The 21,544-nt window shown below is 37.9% G+C and overlaps 1 protein-coding gene across 5 annotated transcripts in view; it reads right to left on the bottom strand.

The window, feature by feature from the left end:
* PPP4R1 (protein phosphatase 4 regulatory subunit 1) overlaps nt 1–21,544 on the bottom strand; it is a 64,523-nt gene that overhangs the window by 40,891 nt on the left and 2,088 nt on the right. For 2 of the 5 annotated variants that reach the window (XM_021525160.2, XM_021525162.2), the window contains 2 exons: nt 8,438–8,522; nt 1,263–1,369 (listed from right to left, as the gene is read on the bottom strand). In XM_021525160.2, coding sequence (XP_021380835.1) covers nt 1,263–1,369; nt 8,438–8,522 — 192 coding nt within the window. Of the gene's footprint in view, nt 1–1,262; nt 1,370–2,933; nt 2,978–8,437; nt 8,574–21,544 lie in introns of those variants that run through there. The other 3 variants (XM_021525164.2, XM_021525159.2, XM_021525165.2) reach the window with 3 other exon arrangements.

Below are 21,544 nucleotides of genomic sequence, written 5' to 3' on the forward strand. Positions count from 1 at the left end.
GACATGCTGCAGGGAAGGGACAGCAGCCACAGGGACTTTTATGTACCTGAGAAAGTGGGCCCACGCAAACCTCATGAATTTCAACAAGGCCAAGAACAAGGTCCTGCACCTGGGTTGGAACAAACCTTGGTACCAATGCAGGCTTAGTAGAGAATGGATTGAGAGCAGCTCTGAGGAGAAAGATTTGGAGGTGCTGAGAAGCTCAACATGACTCAGCAATGTGCACTTACAGCCCTGAAAGCCAAACACATCCTGAACGGCATCAAAAGCAAAATTGGCCAGCAGGACGAGGGAGGGGATTCTGCTCCTCTGCTCTGGTGAGGCCCCACATGGAGCACTGCATCCAACTCTGCAGACCCCAGAATAAGAAGGATGTAGACCTGTATTAGCAAGTCCAGAGGAGGATAATAAAACTGATCAGAGAGATAATCTGTCCTATGAGAGAAGGCTGACAGAGCTGGGGCTGTTCAGCCTGGAGAAGACAAGGCTCTTGGGAGACCGTACTGCAGCCTTCCAGTACCTAAGGAGGCCTGAAAGAGAGCTAAAGAGGGACTTTTTACACAGTCATGTAGTGACTTGATAAACAGTAATGGCTTCAAACTGAAAGACAACAGGTAGCAGAAAGTCTTCACTATGAGAATGGTGAGGCACTGGAAAAGGCTACCCAGAAGCTGTGGACAGCTCATCCCTGGAAGTGTTCAAGATCAGGCTAGATGGGGCTTTGAACAACCTGGTTTCGTGGAAGGTGTCCTTGTCCATGGTAGGTCCCTTCTAACCTAAACCATCCTCTTATTATATATTTACCAATTCTTGCTGCTTCTCTTACCTGCACACCTGGCTACCCAAAAAGGTGTAAAGGAACAACTTGAGTATTTAATTCTATCAAAACTTATGCGAGTTTTGCACAGATGGTTCCCAAGTTTATTTTAAAGGAAAGAAACTAATCTTCATCTACAAATCTGAAACAATCATGTAGATGTTTTGAGTAGCAAAAGTAAATAATAAAAGTTACTAAAAAATGTACTGTTGTAAAGCTGCAGTCCTACATTTTGATGGGCTGTAAATCTGTTGATGAAAATAGTAAGAAAAAGAGTAAATCTTTGGGACATGATTAAGAAAAATTAAATTTTACACTATTTTATTGAATTTGCAGAAGCCTAGTTTGAATATTGGAGAAAGAACATACTGCTCCTGTGCTAAACACAGGTTCAGCAGCTCTGACTTTCCCACATCAACCCAGTAAAACGTTTAGTGCTACCTACCTGAATCATCAGCTAATCTGCTGATTCTCTCCAACACAGCAATACAATCTCTCTCATCATCACTGACTTCCTTCAAAGTGTCCAGCAAACTTCGAGCCACCATTTGCCTAGTTTACAAGAAAGATTAAAAATCAGAATTATTTGTATCCAGAAATACAGCTAAATCAAAAAGTTGTGAATCATAGAAGTTTCTTACACCAAACAGAATTTCATATATACTCACTTTAAATTTAATTTATAAATTATAGTAAATTTAGTTAGTCCTGCTTTGGGAATTCTTACTTCTGATACCTGGCATAATCTTAAAGAATTTTAAGCCTTAACATTAAAAGTATCCCTTTCACTTACAAGGATAAGAGAAATCAGCCACCAAGACCAGAAATAGTAATCATCTACTAAGTGGGCAAACATAAGCTGAATGTTAGGAAGTCAGAATCATCCTTCCATCCTCATCTATGAAGTCCCTAACTTGCTCCATACAACACAAAGTAACACTAGTTAAAATATTTTTAAACAGAACTCTGAATTTATTTCACAAAAGCATGAACACTCAAGCCAAACATTTTCATACCAATGGTGTTATAATTGACATTTAAACCAATGGTGATTGACATCTGGAAGTCAAACTTCATTCGAATGCTATGGGTATGTACTGTGAGGGGTAGGTACACACTGTGACAATAACACATACTACCCAACCCATGTGTACCTGAGACATACGTTAAGCAAAGTAGAAACATTAAGAAAATATGAAATAAGTCTATCAACTCAGTTACTACTTCGAATGCATAAGAAAATTTTCTATGGATTAATTTATGAGTGACAAGATATACTCCGATTTGGGATTTTGTCCTCTGAGGTTGTCACAGGCTATGCTACAAAGTCATACTCATCAGGTACCTAGATAGCCCTAAATGCAGCTGGGAATGTGTGGCAATCAACCTTTCTCCTCAAAAACAGCCTGCAATGGCATAACTCTTCTCTCACCCTACTGGATAACATGGGTTACATGTCAGTTCAGAGAGCTAGCAGAATTATCCCTGGATAATGGAATGGGAATGGGCCAAGGAACAGCATCCAAGACACCCATAGATCTGGTAATGCCTTGGAACAACTCAACTAAACACTGAAGTGTCAAGTGCCAAGTATTTCCAGAACTGAAGGACAGAAACACTCCTAGGATATAGCCTAGGTAGAAGCACTGTTGACAAACAGCAGTACCATAGACAAGAGCAGATGCATACCTAAAGTTTATTACGTTTACTACAAGCAGTGAACATAAGCAGTGGTCAACAACTGATAAGGGAACAGATGGTTACATTCCTAGTGCACAAGGGAAGCTCAAGAACTTCACAATTCTATGCAGAGAAAGGCAGGAGGTTTCCATGAATTCCCAAAGCTAAGCACACATTTGTTTTTCTCCTACTGAAAATCAGTAATTTAAATATTTCATACTGGCCACTTGCAGAACTATTTTAAATTAAACTGTTTTGACATACAGATGTATAAAATCTTCTAAAAAAACAAACTGAAGAAGCCATTTGCCTTTAATGAATCCCTCACTCTTTTCAACTCGACAAAAGTACATGTCTTAGCAGAGATTGTGATATGCAGTTAAAATACAGCCATAAAAGCCCTAATGAAGGGAAACAGACTGCATGACACACTAACCTAGAAGCAGAGTTGACTTGGTCTTTTTAAAGAGCTGGACACCTCTGAAAAGAGAAGAGGAACAGATGAAGCAATTTCATAAACCAGCCTATGTGGACACGTGTCTCCTACATATTAAATGTAGTCTTGGAAAGTGAGAGATAAATCAACTAACCCACTGAGTCTCAGCAAGTAAGGAAGCACAGCAAACAGCACTAGAACCCATCTAATAAAAGCTCAAAATCCCATTTGACTCCTGGGGACTATGGAATGGCTCTCTACTATGCTGGGAATTTTGAGAAGACTCTCATTTCCTCATAGAGCTGGACAGTAGTGGCTGAATCTCACAGTGTCTTCACTAGTTCCTGTAGGTTGGACATGTGGCTATGCAGATGGCCATAAACCTGCTCAAGATGAGGAGATGAAAACAGAAATCCTAACCTGAAGTAGACTTGACCTATCTATTAAACCCTTTCAACTTCTGTACACTAAATATAAGATGGCCCCTACCTGCATCCCAACGGCATTTCCCTCTTTAGCTTGTAAAGGAATCAATGGGTCTACTTCACAATTAGCAAATTTTGGTAAAAAGCAAAACAGTGAAGTGCACCAGAGTAAGATAAACTCATGTTAGCAAACCTAACTGGATAGACAGAGTAAATACAAAACTCACTCCATTTATTCATCCATCCATCCATGGTTCTGGGAGATGATGGCCACTCATGTTCTCCAAACATTATAGCCTGTGATCTAGTTCTGCCAAGGTGTGCTTGGTCTATGACTGTCACCTAAGCAGCTATGCATCTATTTATCCATTAAACAGTTCACACACCAAAGAAAGGCCAGAGGTCAAAGGCTGCAATGTAGCATGCAGTAAAACACTTCCAATATTATGTGCAGAAGTGGAGAATATTTAGCAAAATTCAAAATTTCATGAGCCTGTCCAACATTAGGAAAAACTGATAGGATACCTTGTAGGTAGATTTAACTGCAATTACCAGCAGGACAAAATGGGAATGGATTACAAACACCCTGCCTTTATGTTCACATGCAGGTGAAAGGTATTTTGAAGACTGTACACACAGACATAATATAAAATGTGACAATATACTCTGAGAAGAACTACAAATATCTTTGTTTTGCTTATTCAAACTCCTTTGAACATTATTAGGCCTTTAGGAAATTTCTACTTTAGAATTTAAATTACTTCATCTGCACAAGGAGCACATTTAGATAATAACCATATGTTTAAAAAACTGAAGCAATCCCAGAGAAAAATAAAAGGAAAAAAGATACTTTTTTTTTGCCCATTTTTTCAGAACTCGTAAATCAAAATTTCACAGAATCACAGAATATGCTGAGTTGGAAGGGATCCATAAGCCCTGAACAAGACATCACAAGAGTCACAGCACATGCCTGAGAGTAGCAATGAGATTTTGTGTTTAAATTAATACTGGCAGTAGTAACTGAGCTTAGCAGTGTTTTCCCCAAACAAGCTCAGAGAATACACAGAATAAACTCTCAATATCAAAATCAACATCTTTGTACCCTTAAGAAGAAAGGGTAAACATGCAGAGATACATTCAAGCATTGTTGAAGCAATTACGACTTTTCTTAGTGCTTTGGGATAGTTCTGTCCTTTGTTACTTCACCTTAAATCATTTTAACATACATATAAAAGGTAAAATTTCTCAAGCCATATTGTTATATTTAAGTAATTTATTTGGTATGTGTAGACCTGCTAATTTATGTGCAAAAAAAAACCCTTTTTGAAGTTTGTTTCATTTTTTACTACATTTTAATTTTTGACATCCAGTAGGATCAGAAACACTGAGACAGAAACAAACTAAAGTCAGAGATCAGGAGAAATAACCTAATTTATATTAAAATGATGAGAAATGACCATATCAGAACCAAGCCAGTATAGTTTCACCTGCATGTCTTCAGATGAGTTTAGCATTTCCTTACTGTCAGTACTCAAATACCCAAAAAGAAACTACACTGGGCTACATTACAGAGACAGAAGGCAAAAGAAAAACAACTGCAGCTGTGGACAATCAAATACACAACTAACTTTAATCTGACCCTACCTAAATGACAATAAGGCAAGGTAGTTTCGACATCCCCCAAAACTGTTTTAGAGAGATTTTTCATATACATTACAGCAGGGATCCTGTAATTACAGCATTCCTGTTTTAGTGGGGGTACTTCATGCATGCAAGTCCCAGTTTTGAAATACACAGTTAAATGAAGTTCCTGTGAAAGTGTTACAAGCTGTGAGTACACACACATGCTTAATCCTTCTTTGAGATCCAATATATCCTCACTTACTGCAGTTCTATGAGAATTTTGACTGTTGCCAAAAATTTCTTTTGAAGGACATCAAGCATTCTCCCAAGGGAAAAGCAAAAATGTACTTCAAAACACAAAGAAGTCTGGTGAGTGGATAGCTTCAAATAATCTACATCGATATGCAGATACAGTCTTGATAGCCAAGACTGACCATACTCATGAAGCAGAGTTTCCTGCAAAGATGTGCTTTGGTCTGAAGAGAAAAAGGAGCAATAATTCCTCACAGGCTTATGAAAATGAAGGATCTGTGTTCAGGAACTGCCTCACTACTCAAATAGATTTATAGGTGAGTGCTCTACACTTCTGAGCCTTCCTAATGAGGAATGGAAGCAAGTTCATAGCAATAAGGATTAGAAAAACCCACAAGGGATTTTAACACAAAAAAAAGAGACAACAAAAGCTATGCTCCAAACTGCACCAGCAACTAGCAACTGGTTTTTAAAGCAAGCAGCAAAAGGGAATCAGCATCCTTGTATGTATGCACACACACCAGTGCTACCAGACACAAGACCCTGTGTTTTAGGGTGAAGGCTTTGGCTTTCTGCTCAACATCTACTCTTGCTCAGTGTGATGTTGGATTATTAAGACATTTGCTAGAGATGCTTCTCAAATCTGGTCTGGAGGCTGCCTCTTCAATAATCATACCATAGCCAGACTCCCACTTGCCTTATTTTACAGACAAACAGGGATAATTTATTGTAATATTTGTCAGGTTCCCCTCCATTCTTGGCAACATCTGTGGTGCTTACGAGCAACACCTAAATCAGTAAAAATGTAAACTATAACATACCAAAAGTTGTCACAAAGCAACTCCTTCCACCACTTGGGAAGCTGTTAAAGGTTTTCCCACTTCTCTCTTTTTCAGTTAATCCTATCAAAAATCTTACATATTTAGACAAAGAAGACATTCCTACTTCCAAGCCTCATCTCCTGAAATTTTTAAAGACAGGCGTAGACCCATCTCCATCTTAGAAGAAGTGGCTGAGAAATCATGAGTGCTCAAGAAATCCACTTAAAGGAGACTAGACTTTTGCAGCAGTTGTTAAAATCCCTTCATTTTAATCATTTAATGCAATCACAAACTGCAAATATGCTGCACAGGTAGATGATTAACCAGATAGAAAAGGATAATAAAACCAAATGCAAACAGAATACCTAAAATGAAATTTAAAGATTAAAAACTGCCTTACTAAAAGTAAATTCATCCAATTAAAGGGGGAAAAAAAATCTTACCCTATTTACCTGGATTAAATGATTATGTTTCAAGAATCTGTAATGTGTAACATGAAGCTTCTACAGAAATGCAGGTGCCAGGTCACAGAAACAACTGAAACATTATTAACTCAATCATAGTATTTTAGAACTTTTAAACTACTCGTTAGTAATTGGATGTGCTGATACCATACTAAGACATAGGAATAAACAAATGTAATTTAATTAATCTTTTTCCTATTAAATGCTCCGGTTCCTCTGCTTAGCAGAAATGCCTCCTATTATTCTGAGACTGACTAATGCTGAATCATCATAAAGTGACTGCAGTAGTCACTAATCATTTATTCTAAGTGCTACTCAATTATACCACTAATAATTATCATTTGCTATTTCCTATATTTTCTTATGCCACATAATACAATAGGCCTACAAAGAGAGCTAGGATTAAAAAACATGTTTGTACCAGCAAAAATAATCCAACAAGCAAACGCAGGAAAAACTACAGTTACCCTGACCACCCTCCCCTGCAGGAAAGCACAGGACACATAAAGCTGGACAGAACAATTAAAAGGATTTCCAGTTTAGGCATGTCCATATCCAATGCAATCCATACTGAGAAATAGGACACAGATTTTTCTTTGGTGGGCAAAGAAAATATTAGGACCAGCATTCTTAGTTAAAATTCAAGACAAACAACTTGAGTTTCTGAGTTTGTTCTCCTCCATAATGGCTTTTATTATATAATTGTCACCTGGAGCCCTGAAAGCTCCTCTTCCCTCCCTCCCCATGAAAAGTCAAACCATGCAGAAATTCTCTCCTGATAGTGTAAGTGCCAATTCCATCTTAAATTGTAAAAAACAGCAAATTTTGGATTTCAGGAAAAAACAAAATTTGAAAATAAAGTGTATTTCAGAACTAATCTATGCATACATGTTTATGCAGGTTAGAAGAAGAGGAAACCATTCTGCAATTTTCAGCTTTGATTCAATGGTATGTTCACACATGTAGTGTGGAATTTTAAGTACAGTTCACGTGACTGAAGATAAGAACACAGGGCTAAATCCCTTCCGAACCCAGGCCATGAACAACAAAACAGAGGCTATCCTATTGGGTGGCTGATCACAGACTTTGCTTCTGCATATTACTGTATTAAGAATTCAACATTAAAGCCAACACACTTTATTAAAAGCTTGAAGCCCAAACTAAACCATGTTCAAATAAAATACCAGAAAATCTCGATGTTAACATATTTTATACATTTCTGTGATCCTGTTACTGTTTAAAGTTCCAATTAAAATAAACTATGGGTTTGAATTTCTCTATTCAAGAGCAGAGCATCTGAGTCCAAGGGGATGAGGGGGATGTGTGCTGGTCTGAAGTGTGCAACAATACCTGCTTTCAAATGAAACAACCACCTCGGTGGCACTACAGAAATAAAAAGGGGAAACTGTAGAACACAGTATTAACTGGGCAAGTTCACTTTCAATAACCAGAAGTAGCAATACTCAAAATGTAAACTACAGAGAAGACTGATTCTCAAGTTAAGTTCTTCGGTTTCTCTTGGCTGCTTATAGTACTCTTCTGACTGTTCATATAGTATTTTATTAAACTTCCTTTTACACAAAGTTATGGATGGAGTTTACTATCACCTTACAGTCCTGTACCAATGGGAATATTAGCACCTGCAAAAAACCCTAAACGATTGCTCCAATTAATGAAGTTCAAGGAGTCAACTATAGTTGTTTAAAAAGTCAACTAATGTTTTTCTGTTATTATTAATATTTTGCTCTCTCTAAGTAGGAGCTGTATGAGCACACAGAAGGAGGGGTGGAAACTGAAGTTTCGTTAAGGTGTTGGATTTTTTGAAATTATTTGTATTCCATGCAAATTAACTTCTGTCAGATTCAATCAGATGAACAGTTTGCATACCATTAGACAGAGAGGACATTTAAAAAGCATACCTGTTAAATATGTTCTCACTTGCAGCGTACTTGTCCAATCTTCCCAAAGGCGTCAACATCTCATCTTGTGAGACAAAGTCCAGGGCTGAAGGTATAATAATCACATCAGACTCTGAGCTGTAGTCATCCACACCAACTATCAGAGACATCAGAAATATTCCTTATAATCACAGTAGTTTGACACTAAAATGATGTCTGTTGTTGGTCTGAAATATAGAAGCCTAGGCAAGGTCCCATTGACAACATATTTAGTAACTGCATCACATTGTTCCCACCAACTTCCCCAGCCCCCATAAAGTATTTTCTATACAAGTGTGAGTGATGATGTATAAATGGATTTTGAGTCATCTGCTCTAAGTTCCCAAGTAAGATTCATCACTAAATTTCCTGAGCATTTTTAAACCTTATATTTTTCTCAAGCAAATTACTCTTACCTAATTGTAAAGTCAGCTTTTTGAAGATACATACTCAAATCATAGCTGACGGTAGCCCAGAGTTTATACAACATGATCTAACAGACCAAAAAGACTTTGTTCTAAAACAGAGAAATCTAAACTAAGCTACATCTGACTATGAAATAAAATGGGTACAATTCACCTACTGCATAATTATTAACCAGCAAATCATCAGGGAACTTCATATACAGACCCCTTGATCAACATGGAATCAAAGAAGTGGAAAGAATTGGTCCAATACTGTTCTGCAGAGCTGCTTAGGATTTGAATTACCACCTTTTTAGTTTTCTTATGTCCTCAAAACTGCTCTAAAACTAAATCCCATAGCAAACACACACTTTTGGCTGCAAATGAGATCACCTTTTGGTAAGGTCACCTCCATTAGTCCTGAAAACACAACACTACAGTGCAGTACCCCTATTCTTCAGTCCAGCCAAATCTCTTTTCATAACTTGCAAATAGAGAAAATCAGAAGACAGACCTACAAGCCCAATAATGACTTTTTAAAAATGAATTCTACAAAAGGAAGAAAAAATATTATTGTCCTCCTACCCTCCATACAATTATGCTGTGCTACATAAATTGCTTACCAAATAGTTTGTCATTATTTTCAACATTCAGAATACATAAACAGCTACCACTGCCTAAACATCTTCCTTACTGAACTTCAAATGTCAAAAGAAACACTGAGCTCTGGGAGAGTTATATTTTTAGACATAAACTAAGTTAATGGCATCCTTTTACCAACAAAGTAATTCTCCCATTTTCTACATAGGGAATCCATGGACATCCACTGACCCAATCTTGCACAAAGGACCAGATTTTGCAGTTGCTGATAGGATGTGAAATTCTTGCCAGAAATCAAATCAGAAAGTGATGGGGAAAGAGCAAGTGTGTAAGAACCATGTAGGAGATGGAAGAAAGGAAAAAAACTGTACTAGGAGCTAAAGGAAATGGAAGAGTAATCTGAGAAGGGGAATTAGTGTTGTTAGATATTTGTAAGGTAGAGGATAGAATAACTAATTGCAAGGGGAGGAAGGGAAGGCTGAAAAGAAAGATCAGCTGCAAAAAGCTATTGCAACACAAAAGGAAAGTGTTTAGCAACTCCAGCTTTACATAACTGTTTGAACTTGTATTTGGTTTGGGTTTGTGGGTTTGTTTGGGTTTAATTTTTGTTGTTTAGTTTGGGCTTTTTTGCAAGAATCCGCTTTATTTTCACAGGAAGTGGGAGGCGAGTAAAAATGAACTCATAGTCCAAACTAGGACTTTATGCCAGGTTAAGTTAACAAGGAACAGGCTACATCCTTTCACAGGCTCATAGGCCTTTAATTCAACCCACAAATCCAACAGAGACCAGGGATTTTTCTGTGTTTTTTGTTCTGCCATCTCACACCTAGACTATTCAGTTGAAGATATCTTCAACTATCATCCAGTCCAACTGCCCAACCACCTCAGGGCTGACCAAAACTTAAAAGACTTCCCTCTCCACTTCCCAGTCTCAGGAATCTACAGAAAGTGATGAAGTCACCCCTCAGCCTCCTTCTCTCCAAACTAGACAGTAAAATTACTTCCATGACAGTTTCAGTGTCTACTGCTCACACTGTAAATTTAAAAACATAAATTGAAGAAATATTAAATATGTCAAAATACAAACATGAAAATAATTATACTGCTGACAATAATTATTTAGCTATCAAATGCACGAATACAAAAAAATAAAATGCTGACCATTACATGCACCACCAGTTTTACACAATTTCCCTGTTCTCAATCTCAGCCTTGTTCTGTGTTCCTCCCTGTACCCTCTACATTTATTTTTCTAGTTTTTGCCTCATAAAACCAGTTAAATCAACCCAACTGCTAAATCCACTCTATATCAGATATAAACACCAATGACACAAATATGAGCATCTGCTTCCAATTTATCTGTTTGATGTCTCCTACTAGTTCAAACAGTGAGTTGTGTAGATTTAGCTCTGCTGAGTTTATGAATTGTAAAATTAGGCTTAGCACTACATTGAGCCTGATGTGCCTCTGCTACCAAACAACATTTATTATTTAAATAATTCCAGCATCTCAGCTCATAGTCACAGAAGAGATAATTCAACTGACAGCATCTTGATTAACACAACTATAATAAAGGTAAGAAAAGGGTAGTAAAAATAAATCAATCAGCACATGAAGTATTACAGTTCCAGTAAAGTACTGTTACAGTTACATTACATACTTATTTTCACTTTCACAAGATCTGTCCAAGTCAAAAGAGACAATCCATTCTAACAAAGAACTCCCATTCCAACAAAGCCCCTCAAGTTGTTGCTTGTCTTCTACTTGCCACAAACATGAATCAACAGCATCTGACCACTCCTGATCTAAAACGCATAAAGGACATACTTTGTGTTATTCAATAAACCAAGTCACTGTGCTATTCCCTCCATGTTACACTAAAACAGTTACCAAAAAGGCTGTTAACTGAATATTGCCTCTTCAGCCCTACCCTGCTTTCCACCTAACTTTGAGCACTTGACTAAGAACCACAGGAACTTCTGTGAATTTTACAGATGCAAGCCACACCCTGTACTGGTTTTGGCTGGAACAGCAATAAAGTTCTCCACAGTAGCTCATACTGGGATACTTTGCACATTTCCAACCTATTCGCTGGGAGAGCATGATGAGGAATAGAAAAGGCCCTGACAGTGTTTAAGCACTGTCTTCAACAGTAGCTAACACATCAGTGAGTTATCAACACTAGTTTCAGCACATATCCAAAACATTGTCCCAGATAAGGTATTATAGAGAAAATTAACTCTATGCCAGTCAAAACCAGTACAAATTTTGGCTAATTCAAATGCAGAATACACAAATTTTTTCCCACTTCAGAATGCAGACCAGGTGACAGGACCACGTATTACTTATCTACTGCAGAAAAACCAGGGGTCAATTTTCTTATTTTTCTGCACTTTTGCAAATAGGTGTAAGTATGGACTAAATCCACAGAAAGCATATAAGCTACAAGATACCAGTGAAAACTATTGCTACTGCAGAGCCTTTACTACCTTCTAATCTGGTCTTTCATACCAGCATGCAAAAGTAGAGCTAGAGAAAACAGGAGTTTCCATAAGAACACATTACCCCAGGAGTTCAAAGTCACTAATGGTGTCAGGAGGAGAAACAGCAATTGCACAATGATGTCAAAAGCAACCACAGTGCTTCTATTTCAATACATTCAAGTACCAAAGCACAGCAAAATGAATACATTCATAATTTATCCAGACAAACTTTACAAGCTTCTCTTCAAAACTTAAAAAATGACTGCCAAACACAAGGAAGCATCACATAACAAGACAGGCACTGCCTTTTGCTTCCATGCCTGACTGCCATTAACTTCTGTTTTATTACAGAAGCCAAGTAACTTCTCTGTGTACCTTCATTTTCCTATGAAAACATTTGTTTGGGTATTTTTTGTAGAAGCTGTTCAAACTTGTCTATCTTGCACCTGGTCCATACTGCATTGTGTGAAAATATATATTAACATTCCCTGCCTTAAGCTCTCCTGTTTCCCTTAAGCTTTCCTCTGGTTTATGGCAAGGATACAACAGTAACAAGACCCAGTTATTAACTAATGTGAGCTATACAGCGATCTTGCTGAGGCAGACTACATTTAGGGTGCTTAGTCAACCACTGCCAAGCTTGGCTGACCATACAACAATAATACAGTGGTCCATTTAAAAACTCAGTTCCCAGTAAAACCACAGCCCCTAGGCCAATTTTCAAGGGATTTGGTTTTTCTACTATGTATCTCCCCTTCACAGTATCTTTCACAAAGGTCTTCCATACTAAATCTTTTACAGAGGTGCACAAAATCACATTTAAAAAATATAACTACCATTTTTTCTTATTTAATAATGCAGGAACAATTCTCTGCCACAGACTGTTCAGTAACAAGGCCTACATATATTCTTATTCTTCTGTATTTCCCATGAGCCCCATGGCAGAAACATATTCTTCTTTGTTTTGGCATAGAAACTCAGTGACAAGAAGTCTACTTTAAAAAAATAAGCAACTTTCAATTCTGAAAGCTGAACAACAAACAGCTTTAAGGAGTCAGGATTTCCAGCTAATATTAACAGTTCTCTCATTTTATCTTCTGCATCCCTAAGAAGTTCTCAAGATCTATTGCAAAAACTATGTGGCAGATATATCTACTAAAATAGACAAATTTTTATTCTATTTTAGTATAAGCTACTTACTGCACTCTACATCAGTTGCTATCATATGGATATTCAGGATAATACAGCACTTATATGCAGAAAGAACTGTGCTCTGTTCTGCTGTTCAGGCAAGTAGTTTTTCTGCTTAACTGTAAAGCAAGAATTGTAATCTTATGAGCCCAGACATTTGATATCATGACCACAAAATAAGAGCAGCAAGTCTTGTTCTAAATTACTACCCTCCATGCTACAAGAGAATAAATCCACCTTAGGTTCAGACTTCTGCAGAACACAAGTAGTATTCTCAGCCCTCCAATATTGTAAACACATTAATTTCCAGGTAACTTTCTGTAAGAAATGTCACTTTGCATCTGATATGCTGCAAAGAGAAATTCACCTTAGCATAAGCACTAATGCTTCCACAACCCCACTTGTTCACAGCTGAACTCACTACTCAACTCTTTCCTACTGCACCATGTCCCAGCTCTGGTTCTGTGGTGACAACATAGACCAAAGCATCAGTGACATTATTTCAGATTAATCTGCTACCACATATTTACTGCACTGCTTCAGTAACCTTAACCAACAGCTATTGCAACAGCAATCACACAAATTTTACAAAATGTTCTTGTCAAGCTGAATTCTACCACACTGCTTGCCCCATCCAGGCATCACTCACTGGTCATCACAGAAACCACCATCAGAAAGCAGGAGCTGTTTTTTCCATGAGACACTTAAAATCTACTTTCTCTGTTTTCCTCCTGCTGTAGTCCGAGACTGAAAATGCAACTGAGAAACCACAAGATGTGTGATTCTACTCAGCAAAAGTCATCACTGCAAGTGGTAATGTTAGATTCCAGCCCACCTACCTTATTAGCAGAAACAAGAACCACTGTTCTCTGTGTTTCTCCCCTAAATTAGCCCTTCAAACCATGGATCACTATCAGACTTGAGCCTCTTATGAATGTCAAGTTACCACTCCTGTATGCACAGACTTTGTTGTCTGAACTCCAAGTTTGGTGGGACTGGTTTTGGGGGTTGGGCAGAAGGAGTAGAGAGGAAGGAGCAAGGAAGAAGATAAGAAAGGTGGAAATGCAAAGCAGCTCTGATGCAATTACCACATTAGCTCCTATGCAGCACTTTGACAGCAGAGCTTGCTAACAGCTGGAAGCACAGACAAAGCAAACTCTTTAAAATAAAGTTTCAGTACAGGTTTGGGGAGCTAGGGACGGGGAGCACTCAGCAGATGAAAGATACAGGAATCAAAAAAATCAGCAGCTGTTTGCACACAAAACTGATGCAAGCATGGAAAAACAAATTTCAAAGACCCAGTCATCTAAATATAACAGGCTATGAGAATTTTTTAATTTAGCAAAGGCCTTCACAAAAGATAGCTATCAAGCTGCCACCGGAGCTGCATTTCTCATCAAGCATCAGAGGAAACAAGGGGCAGTACAAAATTCTTTAACCAAGGATAAGGGGTGGAGCTACACACAAGTTTGTTTCTTTCAGGCATAATCAAGCAGCATTGAATATCCTAATTTGCTCTGAGAAAACAATGAATAGATCTTATATTGCTCACTAGTCATTTATTGGCACAACAGCTGAATGTACCTTGTACTGATTAACAGTTTGACCTGCAACAAATGCTGCTCCAGAGGAAACTGAAACAAAGAGAAGGATATTCAAGATACCAGTTTAAACAATCAACAGTTTATATTCTGGCTGCCTATTTCCTGTAAGGAGCATGTCACACCCATCACCAAGGCACTCAAGTTCCCTGCTATTTAAGTCCCTGTCTTCTACCCCTTGCAAACAATTGCATGCACTTAAGAATTGTGGAACGAGGTAGGAGTGAAGCAAAAGCCAGCTAGTTTAAGTAGGAAGTTCCTCTAAGGTACTTTTTTCTCCTCTACAAGGTCATTATCGTCAAAGAAAGGTATCCCTTTTCTCTCTGCAAAGCACTGCTGTTCACGGGATTTTTAACTGACCTAATGACTGACTGAGAATTTTGTAGCGCTGGGGGGAAAATCCTACTTCCATCTTCAACCAACAACTTCTCTCTGGTCCTACCACAATAGGACACATGCATTCACTGCACTTGGGGCTATGCTCAAATTCTGCCACACAACTGAGTATCTGGTATACGCAAAACGACCAAGTTCAAACCATATGTGCCTTAACGTTAGACTAACTAGAAGGAGGAGAGATAAGAAGCAAGCAGCTGAAGCTCAAACACTCCAAAGACTTGTGCAAGCTTGGCAATGCTTGGTGTGACACCATGAGTTATGATACATCAGCTACTAAGTGTTGCTCCACTGTGCAGGGACTTGGACATCTTCATCGCAGTAACTAAAATACACTTACTTGGGCTAAACACTGCAGAGAAGGCTAGCTCTACAACTAGGACATCCATAAGCTATAAAACATGGCTTTGCAACATAAACCCCTTTCACAACTTTCTAACTGCACTTTTCCTCTCTCTGCTTAAATCCCAGACAATGTTCTTGAGATACTGCTTGACAGCTTTCAAAACTCTAGGTGGGATAAACCTCTGTGTTTTCTGGGCATACAGAGAAATTCCTGTTGCAACTCTCCACACTCTTTCTGTCTGTGCTCAGTATATAGTCTAGAATTGGTCTATGGAAGAAGGTTGAGTGGTACAGAATGCAGTGGATTCACTCTTAGAAAAAGCATGAACATGGTTGGGGTGTTCATGGGTGTTCATTTCAATGCAATTTAATGTTTACATGACTTGCGCCAAGCATGCATCCCTACAGACTAATCAAGCTGTTCCTCCTGTAGGCTACAGAGGAAGGAAAAGGTAGTCTCTCCTCCATTCAAATATTTTGGAACTATTCAGACGCTATGGCAACAACACAAAAAAAAATTCCCTAAACGGATTTGTTTATCAGAGAAAAATGTTTCAACAGCCTGCAATATCACTCATATACCGCGTCCATTTTAGACATTATTCTATTTAGCTTTTGCAGAAATTGTACAGAGAAAAATGCATATTTATGGTATTATTTGCCTATTTTCTTTACCTTAAAAACAGTAAGAAAAACCCACCAAACCAGTGGTCTCAGCTGCCAGTGAAGTTGTTCCACTGTTGCAAACAAACTCTTCACAAACATACTCTGACACTTTAACCTATCCAGTAGGGTTTTAACACCCTACTGCCAGAAAGAACTGCAGCATCCCTCTCAAACCAAGGAACAGCCACATTAGTTTCTCTTATACTGTACCTTCTAAAGCAGAGAGAGGAGGCCTGATATTCTGGGAACCTTTAGAGGCAGCTGTCCCTGCCTGGCTCTTCCAAAGAGGGAACTGTTCCCCCAGCTCTTGAAGCAGAAGCTATCCTTTCATCCAGTTCTGCTCATGTTATACCTCTTGCAATGAAAACCTCCTGCCCACACAGAGGAAAGTCTTAGCAGCAAAAGGCACACAGGAAAGAAAAGCATTTCAGCTTCAACACACTGCAACCTGCCAGCTCCACAATAGGTCAGCAGTCAGAAATAACTAAGCACCAGGGTTTCACTATCTTAAGCCTAGGATTTTGAACATTTCCAGCCCCTTCATAACTCTCTCACTCCCTCTGTTTTTTAGCTGCAAGTGGGAGAGAAAGAGAGAAGGAGGAGAATATCCAAAGCCCTGGAAGATAAACCATAAGACAAGGGGAAAAAAAAAAACAAAACTGGCAACTTTAACTGAGGATCCCTGCCAGAGATGGGATAATAAAAGTTGGCTGGTGAAAAGCACATTCCCACATCAGAAGTGATGCTAGTGGCCTCAGAAAGCTGAAAGCCTAGAAAATTACTTTTTCAATCCTCTACTAGGTGTAATGGAGAAAAAATGTGCAGCTGCACGAGAAAGGTTCATTAGCCTACATCAAATCAAGCACAATCCTTTCCTCACATCATCATCATCTTTTCTCTAGGATCCTAAGAGGTTGCAGGAGAGAGACTAACCATTACCCACCCGAGACCACGAACACCAGAATTCCATGGGGACACAGCCATCCACCTGAGTCTCCCAATTTCAATGAGGGTCAATCACCACATTAAAAGACAAAGAAATGAACTGAAGTGTTGGGAGAATTAAACCCTGATCGCCAGGGAAAACAGACTTAACAAGTGTGCTTCATTAGCATTAAGGAATGGTTATTGAATTCCCAAAGGAGCAGAATCTCAGTCACACCAGAAAACTGATTCCAATCACTACAGAAAGTCTGCCATTAATTTCTCTTATTACTTTTTTGCAATGCTTAAATGCCAACCCAGTAACTCAAACTATCTCGGCACTCTTTCACCAGGGCTCAGACTCTGATGGGACCAAAAGGTCAGTACTGCAACAGGGCATTTGAACATCATGTTGGAAATTTAGCTATACTCAAAGCTGGAATTAAGTCTAAGGGTGACACAATGTTCAGCCTACACAAAACAACTACCAGCATAATAAAATCTGCTAATTCGTATTCTGTGGTGAAGGAACAAAGGAACCACGGTGCAAAACCTTCTGATATTACTATGAACAGCTGTGGGAAAGGGAAGGTGAATGTTAATATAATGAATGCATGTTATGCCAGCATAATTCACTGCCACAGAATAAAAACTACAACACAGCATCAAGCTGTGACTGTGATTTGACACCACAGGGAAATACAGACTGATTTTATAAAAACAAAACAACAACAGAAAAAAACCCATTTTTTAACTTGAATTATCATTAAAAAAAGGTTAAAAATTTAAATTAGCTTCCATTTAGAAAGAGACTTGTGTCCTACTCAAAGTCTAAGAGAATAATTCAATTAAAAGCATTCAACCAACACAAGCTCACTGCTAATGCCAGATGATTTGCTCATCACCTGGAAAAAGAACATAGCATCAATGATAAAACAGCTTTTGACATCTGCAGATGCACAAAGAGAATTTTCTTCAGCTCAGCTAAAAAAGTGTTTCACTCACTGAGAAGCCTGCTGGGAGGAGAGGCTAGGAAGATCTGTCCTTCCTTTTTAATCAATGGAAAATAACTCAATTATAAAATAGAGCCATGTTGGATCAGCACTACTCTGGTTTTAGTTTTTAGAACTCTTTCATCCACTAGTAAAATCCAACATTAGATTTGCCAATTGCAAAAACTACCTTATTGCTGAATTTTAAATCCATCATACCATTAAACTTGTGTTAAGAAAACAATCCATCACACCATCACTTGTGTTAAAGAAAACAAGTTCACACTTAGGCGTATGTATATATATATATGCAAAAACCCATTTAACAGTATTAAACTAGAACTGTCTAAACAATGTGTAGATATTAAAACTCAATTTTCTGCATTTTTATTTAAATTATCTGGGAACTAAGCGTACAGAAAAAGGAAATTCACCATTGTCAGCACAACAAAAGGTAAAGTTTCAAAATCTGAGTAAGCTCCATAACCACCAAAGCATGCATGTATACTTGCAACTACCAGAAGTCCTGACACTGCATGCAAATGCAGCTGTCAGCTATCACTGACAAAGACTTTTTCCGAAAACAAATGTAAAACAATATTAAAACCAGTTATCAGATCAGGATTTCTTTTCTCTCCTGATTTAAATCACAATTAAAATAATGAGTTGACTAAAGCTATCCCCTTCTCAAATCTGAATTCTAATTGCAGATGGCTCTATTTTTTAGAGCACACATCCTGCACACATCAATGGTCAGACTGAAAGACGTCAGCATCATGGTACATTTCATTTCATCTATCTGGACTGATCAGCTCAGCCTTCAGAAACAGCCAGGGGAGGGGGAAACACAAACTGTCTGGCAAGAGTCATAAAGAACAATTTTCCACAAGCCCACGTTTGCTTTTCATCCATTTTTGCTGCCTATTTTCTTTTCTGTTCTGTACTTATCTTAAGACAGTTATACTACTCTGTTTTGATTTTGTAGGCACAACACAAAAGATTTTAATAAAAGCCAAATTTTCCCTGAGTTTTTGTATACTGTGCAAGATTTCAGACAGAAGAGCAAGGAAATCAACAATCCAAGGAGTGGGATGGAGATTCTTCTTCAGGCTTCCACTTCGAATTTTTTAATTTTCACTCTATTGTCTTTAGAGTGAGATGCCTTTATTCTTTTTTTCCTTTAATGGATAATATAAGGATTCTTCCTAGCTTTATCTTCACATAAATGAAATGCAATTGTATGCTCCTTATTTGGGGGGGTTAGAGTCAATTAAGTTGTCTTTCACAGTAAGAACTCACATCTAGGAATTAATTTTTCTTTTCTAGCCTTCTGTACGTTCAGCTAGGGTACACTCACTGTCTTGGGTTTGGGTTATTTTTCCTTTTCCTTCAAACAAGCAAACAAGGAAAAGCCACTGCCTAAAGAATTCTGGAAGAACAAGAATTTCTTCAATTATCACAGCCTTTGACATAAGGAGTTATATATACAGAAGTGAAATATCAGCTAAAATCAAAATACTGAAATGCCATTTCATTTGCAAGCTATGTAACTACTTAAAGCAATCATCTGTTTAATGTACCAGGTGTAAAGTATGCATTCACCTCAAGAAGAAAAAAAAAATCAGAGCTTTCCAGTGGTTACCAAGCAACCAAGAGCAGAAAAATAATATGACGCTTTCAAAATAGAAATGCAAACCAAAGCTGAAATTAATTATTTAAAAGTCAACCCAGCTGGTTTATCAACCACTCTCTGAAAGCCTTTTCTATAATAGCTCTTGTTTAATCTCTGACCCTTTAAACAAATCAACAAAAGGAAGGTTGGGGTTTTTTTAATAGATGCTTTCCACAGCATATATTCTGAAGGCCTCCACTACTCCAACAGCAGATTTACTGTTCTCTATTGAAATCTAAGAATGTTTCATTAACCTAAATATTTATCACATTTTCTTCAGAGAAAAGGTAACCTTTTGTTTCAAAAGCAGCTATTAAAACAGTACTCCAAAGAGACAATATTTTACTGTTCTATATTTCAGGTTAATTAGCTTCCAACAAGTTGGCATAACAAATAAGAAGAATGAACTCTACAGTTACACAAGTTGCTGATTAAACTCCAACTTGCCAGTAAAACACTTGACTCCAGAAACCCTAAAAGACAAAGATCATAAAACAGCTGTTCTTCACTCTGCCTGTCTAAAAGATGCACAGATGCTTGGTTCATTACTTTCAGCAGGAACTGTGCATGGTTGTTTGCTCAGCTCCAGGACTTTCTCCTATTACTTTAGAACATGACCAACAGAATGTAGCTCTTAAGTCACCTTTTAATGATTCCTTCTTTAGGAGGAAGCACTGAATCACACTGGAAATTCTTATTCCCAAAGGGGAAAAAACCAAAACAATATAACAACAACAAAAAATTTTAAAACCTAGGCTCACTGATGAGCTACAGATGAATACCTATCTAGTGAAATGTCCTGAGCCATATGCAAAATCAGAGACTCAGCTTCAGATGTCCAAATCAGACCTTGACACATGCACCCTGTCTTAAACACTCCCAATTTCTCCAACAAACCCTCACAGATGTCTTAATATTGCTTGATATCAGATCCCTTAAAAGCCCAAAAAATGCACTGAGAACATAGTTCACTTTTCAAAATAGCCAGTCAATCAATCATACTATTTTGTATTTATCTAATTCCTCCTAAATTACACAACCAGGACCACAGGTATGCCTGCAAGTATTTCTCTCTTATTTAAGTATAGCTTAGTACACTTTTAGCAAGAATGCAGCTGGCAGAATGACACAGACATAAAAGCTGCCAGCACTTCAGTTTTAGTGTTATACTACTTCAGTAGCAGAATGCATTCTACTACTTCAGTAATACACCGCTAAACTGGTGTCTAACTCTGCTACTTGAAAGAGCTGCAAACATTTAAAATATTTACAACAGAGGAATAGTGTAGGGTAGGGTTCAAGCAGGAGCTAAAACTTTGTGTCTTATTTAATTGTCTGTTTCATATGTGCAACCAATCAACTGGAAATTGTGCAAAAGATGTTGTATATGGGTACAAAACATAGCTATTTAAAATAATACTGCACAAGAAACAGTACTTTTGACTAGATATGTACAGTCTCCTTGATCTTATTTTTCTTTAGCACACAGACACCACCCAAGAACAGAATTATGTATAATTTAGAACCATAAAAGTCACTGTGTGACTGAACTACATCCAAATAGCACATATTGATTCATAGAGAGTCCTGTTTTTTTTCCTCCAAAAATACCATGCATAATTATTGAGACATTTGCTTTTATCTACTTCCATCAAAACCTCAGTAATTTTTAATGAGGTTTCAAATCTTTGTATTTCTATGGTTTCTGCCTTCAGGATGCTCTCATCTGGACTGAGTCATATCTCGAAGTATTCATTTTTTTCCATTTTTGAAGACCGTAAGAGTAAGACCAGCACCAGGAACCCACAGCTTCTG

Source organism: Lonchura striata, chromosome 1 (assembly GCF_046129695.1).
Source record: "Lonchura striata isolate bLonStr1 chromosome 1, bLonStr1.mat, whole genome shotgun sequence".
Taxonomy (NCBI): Eukaryota; Metazoa; Chordata; class Aves; order Passeriformes; family Estrildidae; genus Lonchura; species Lonchura striata.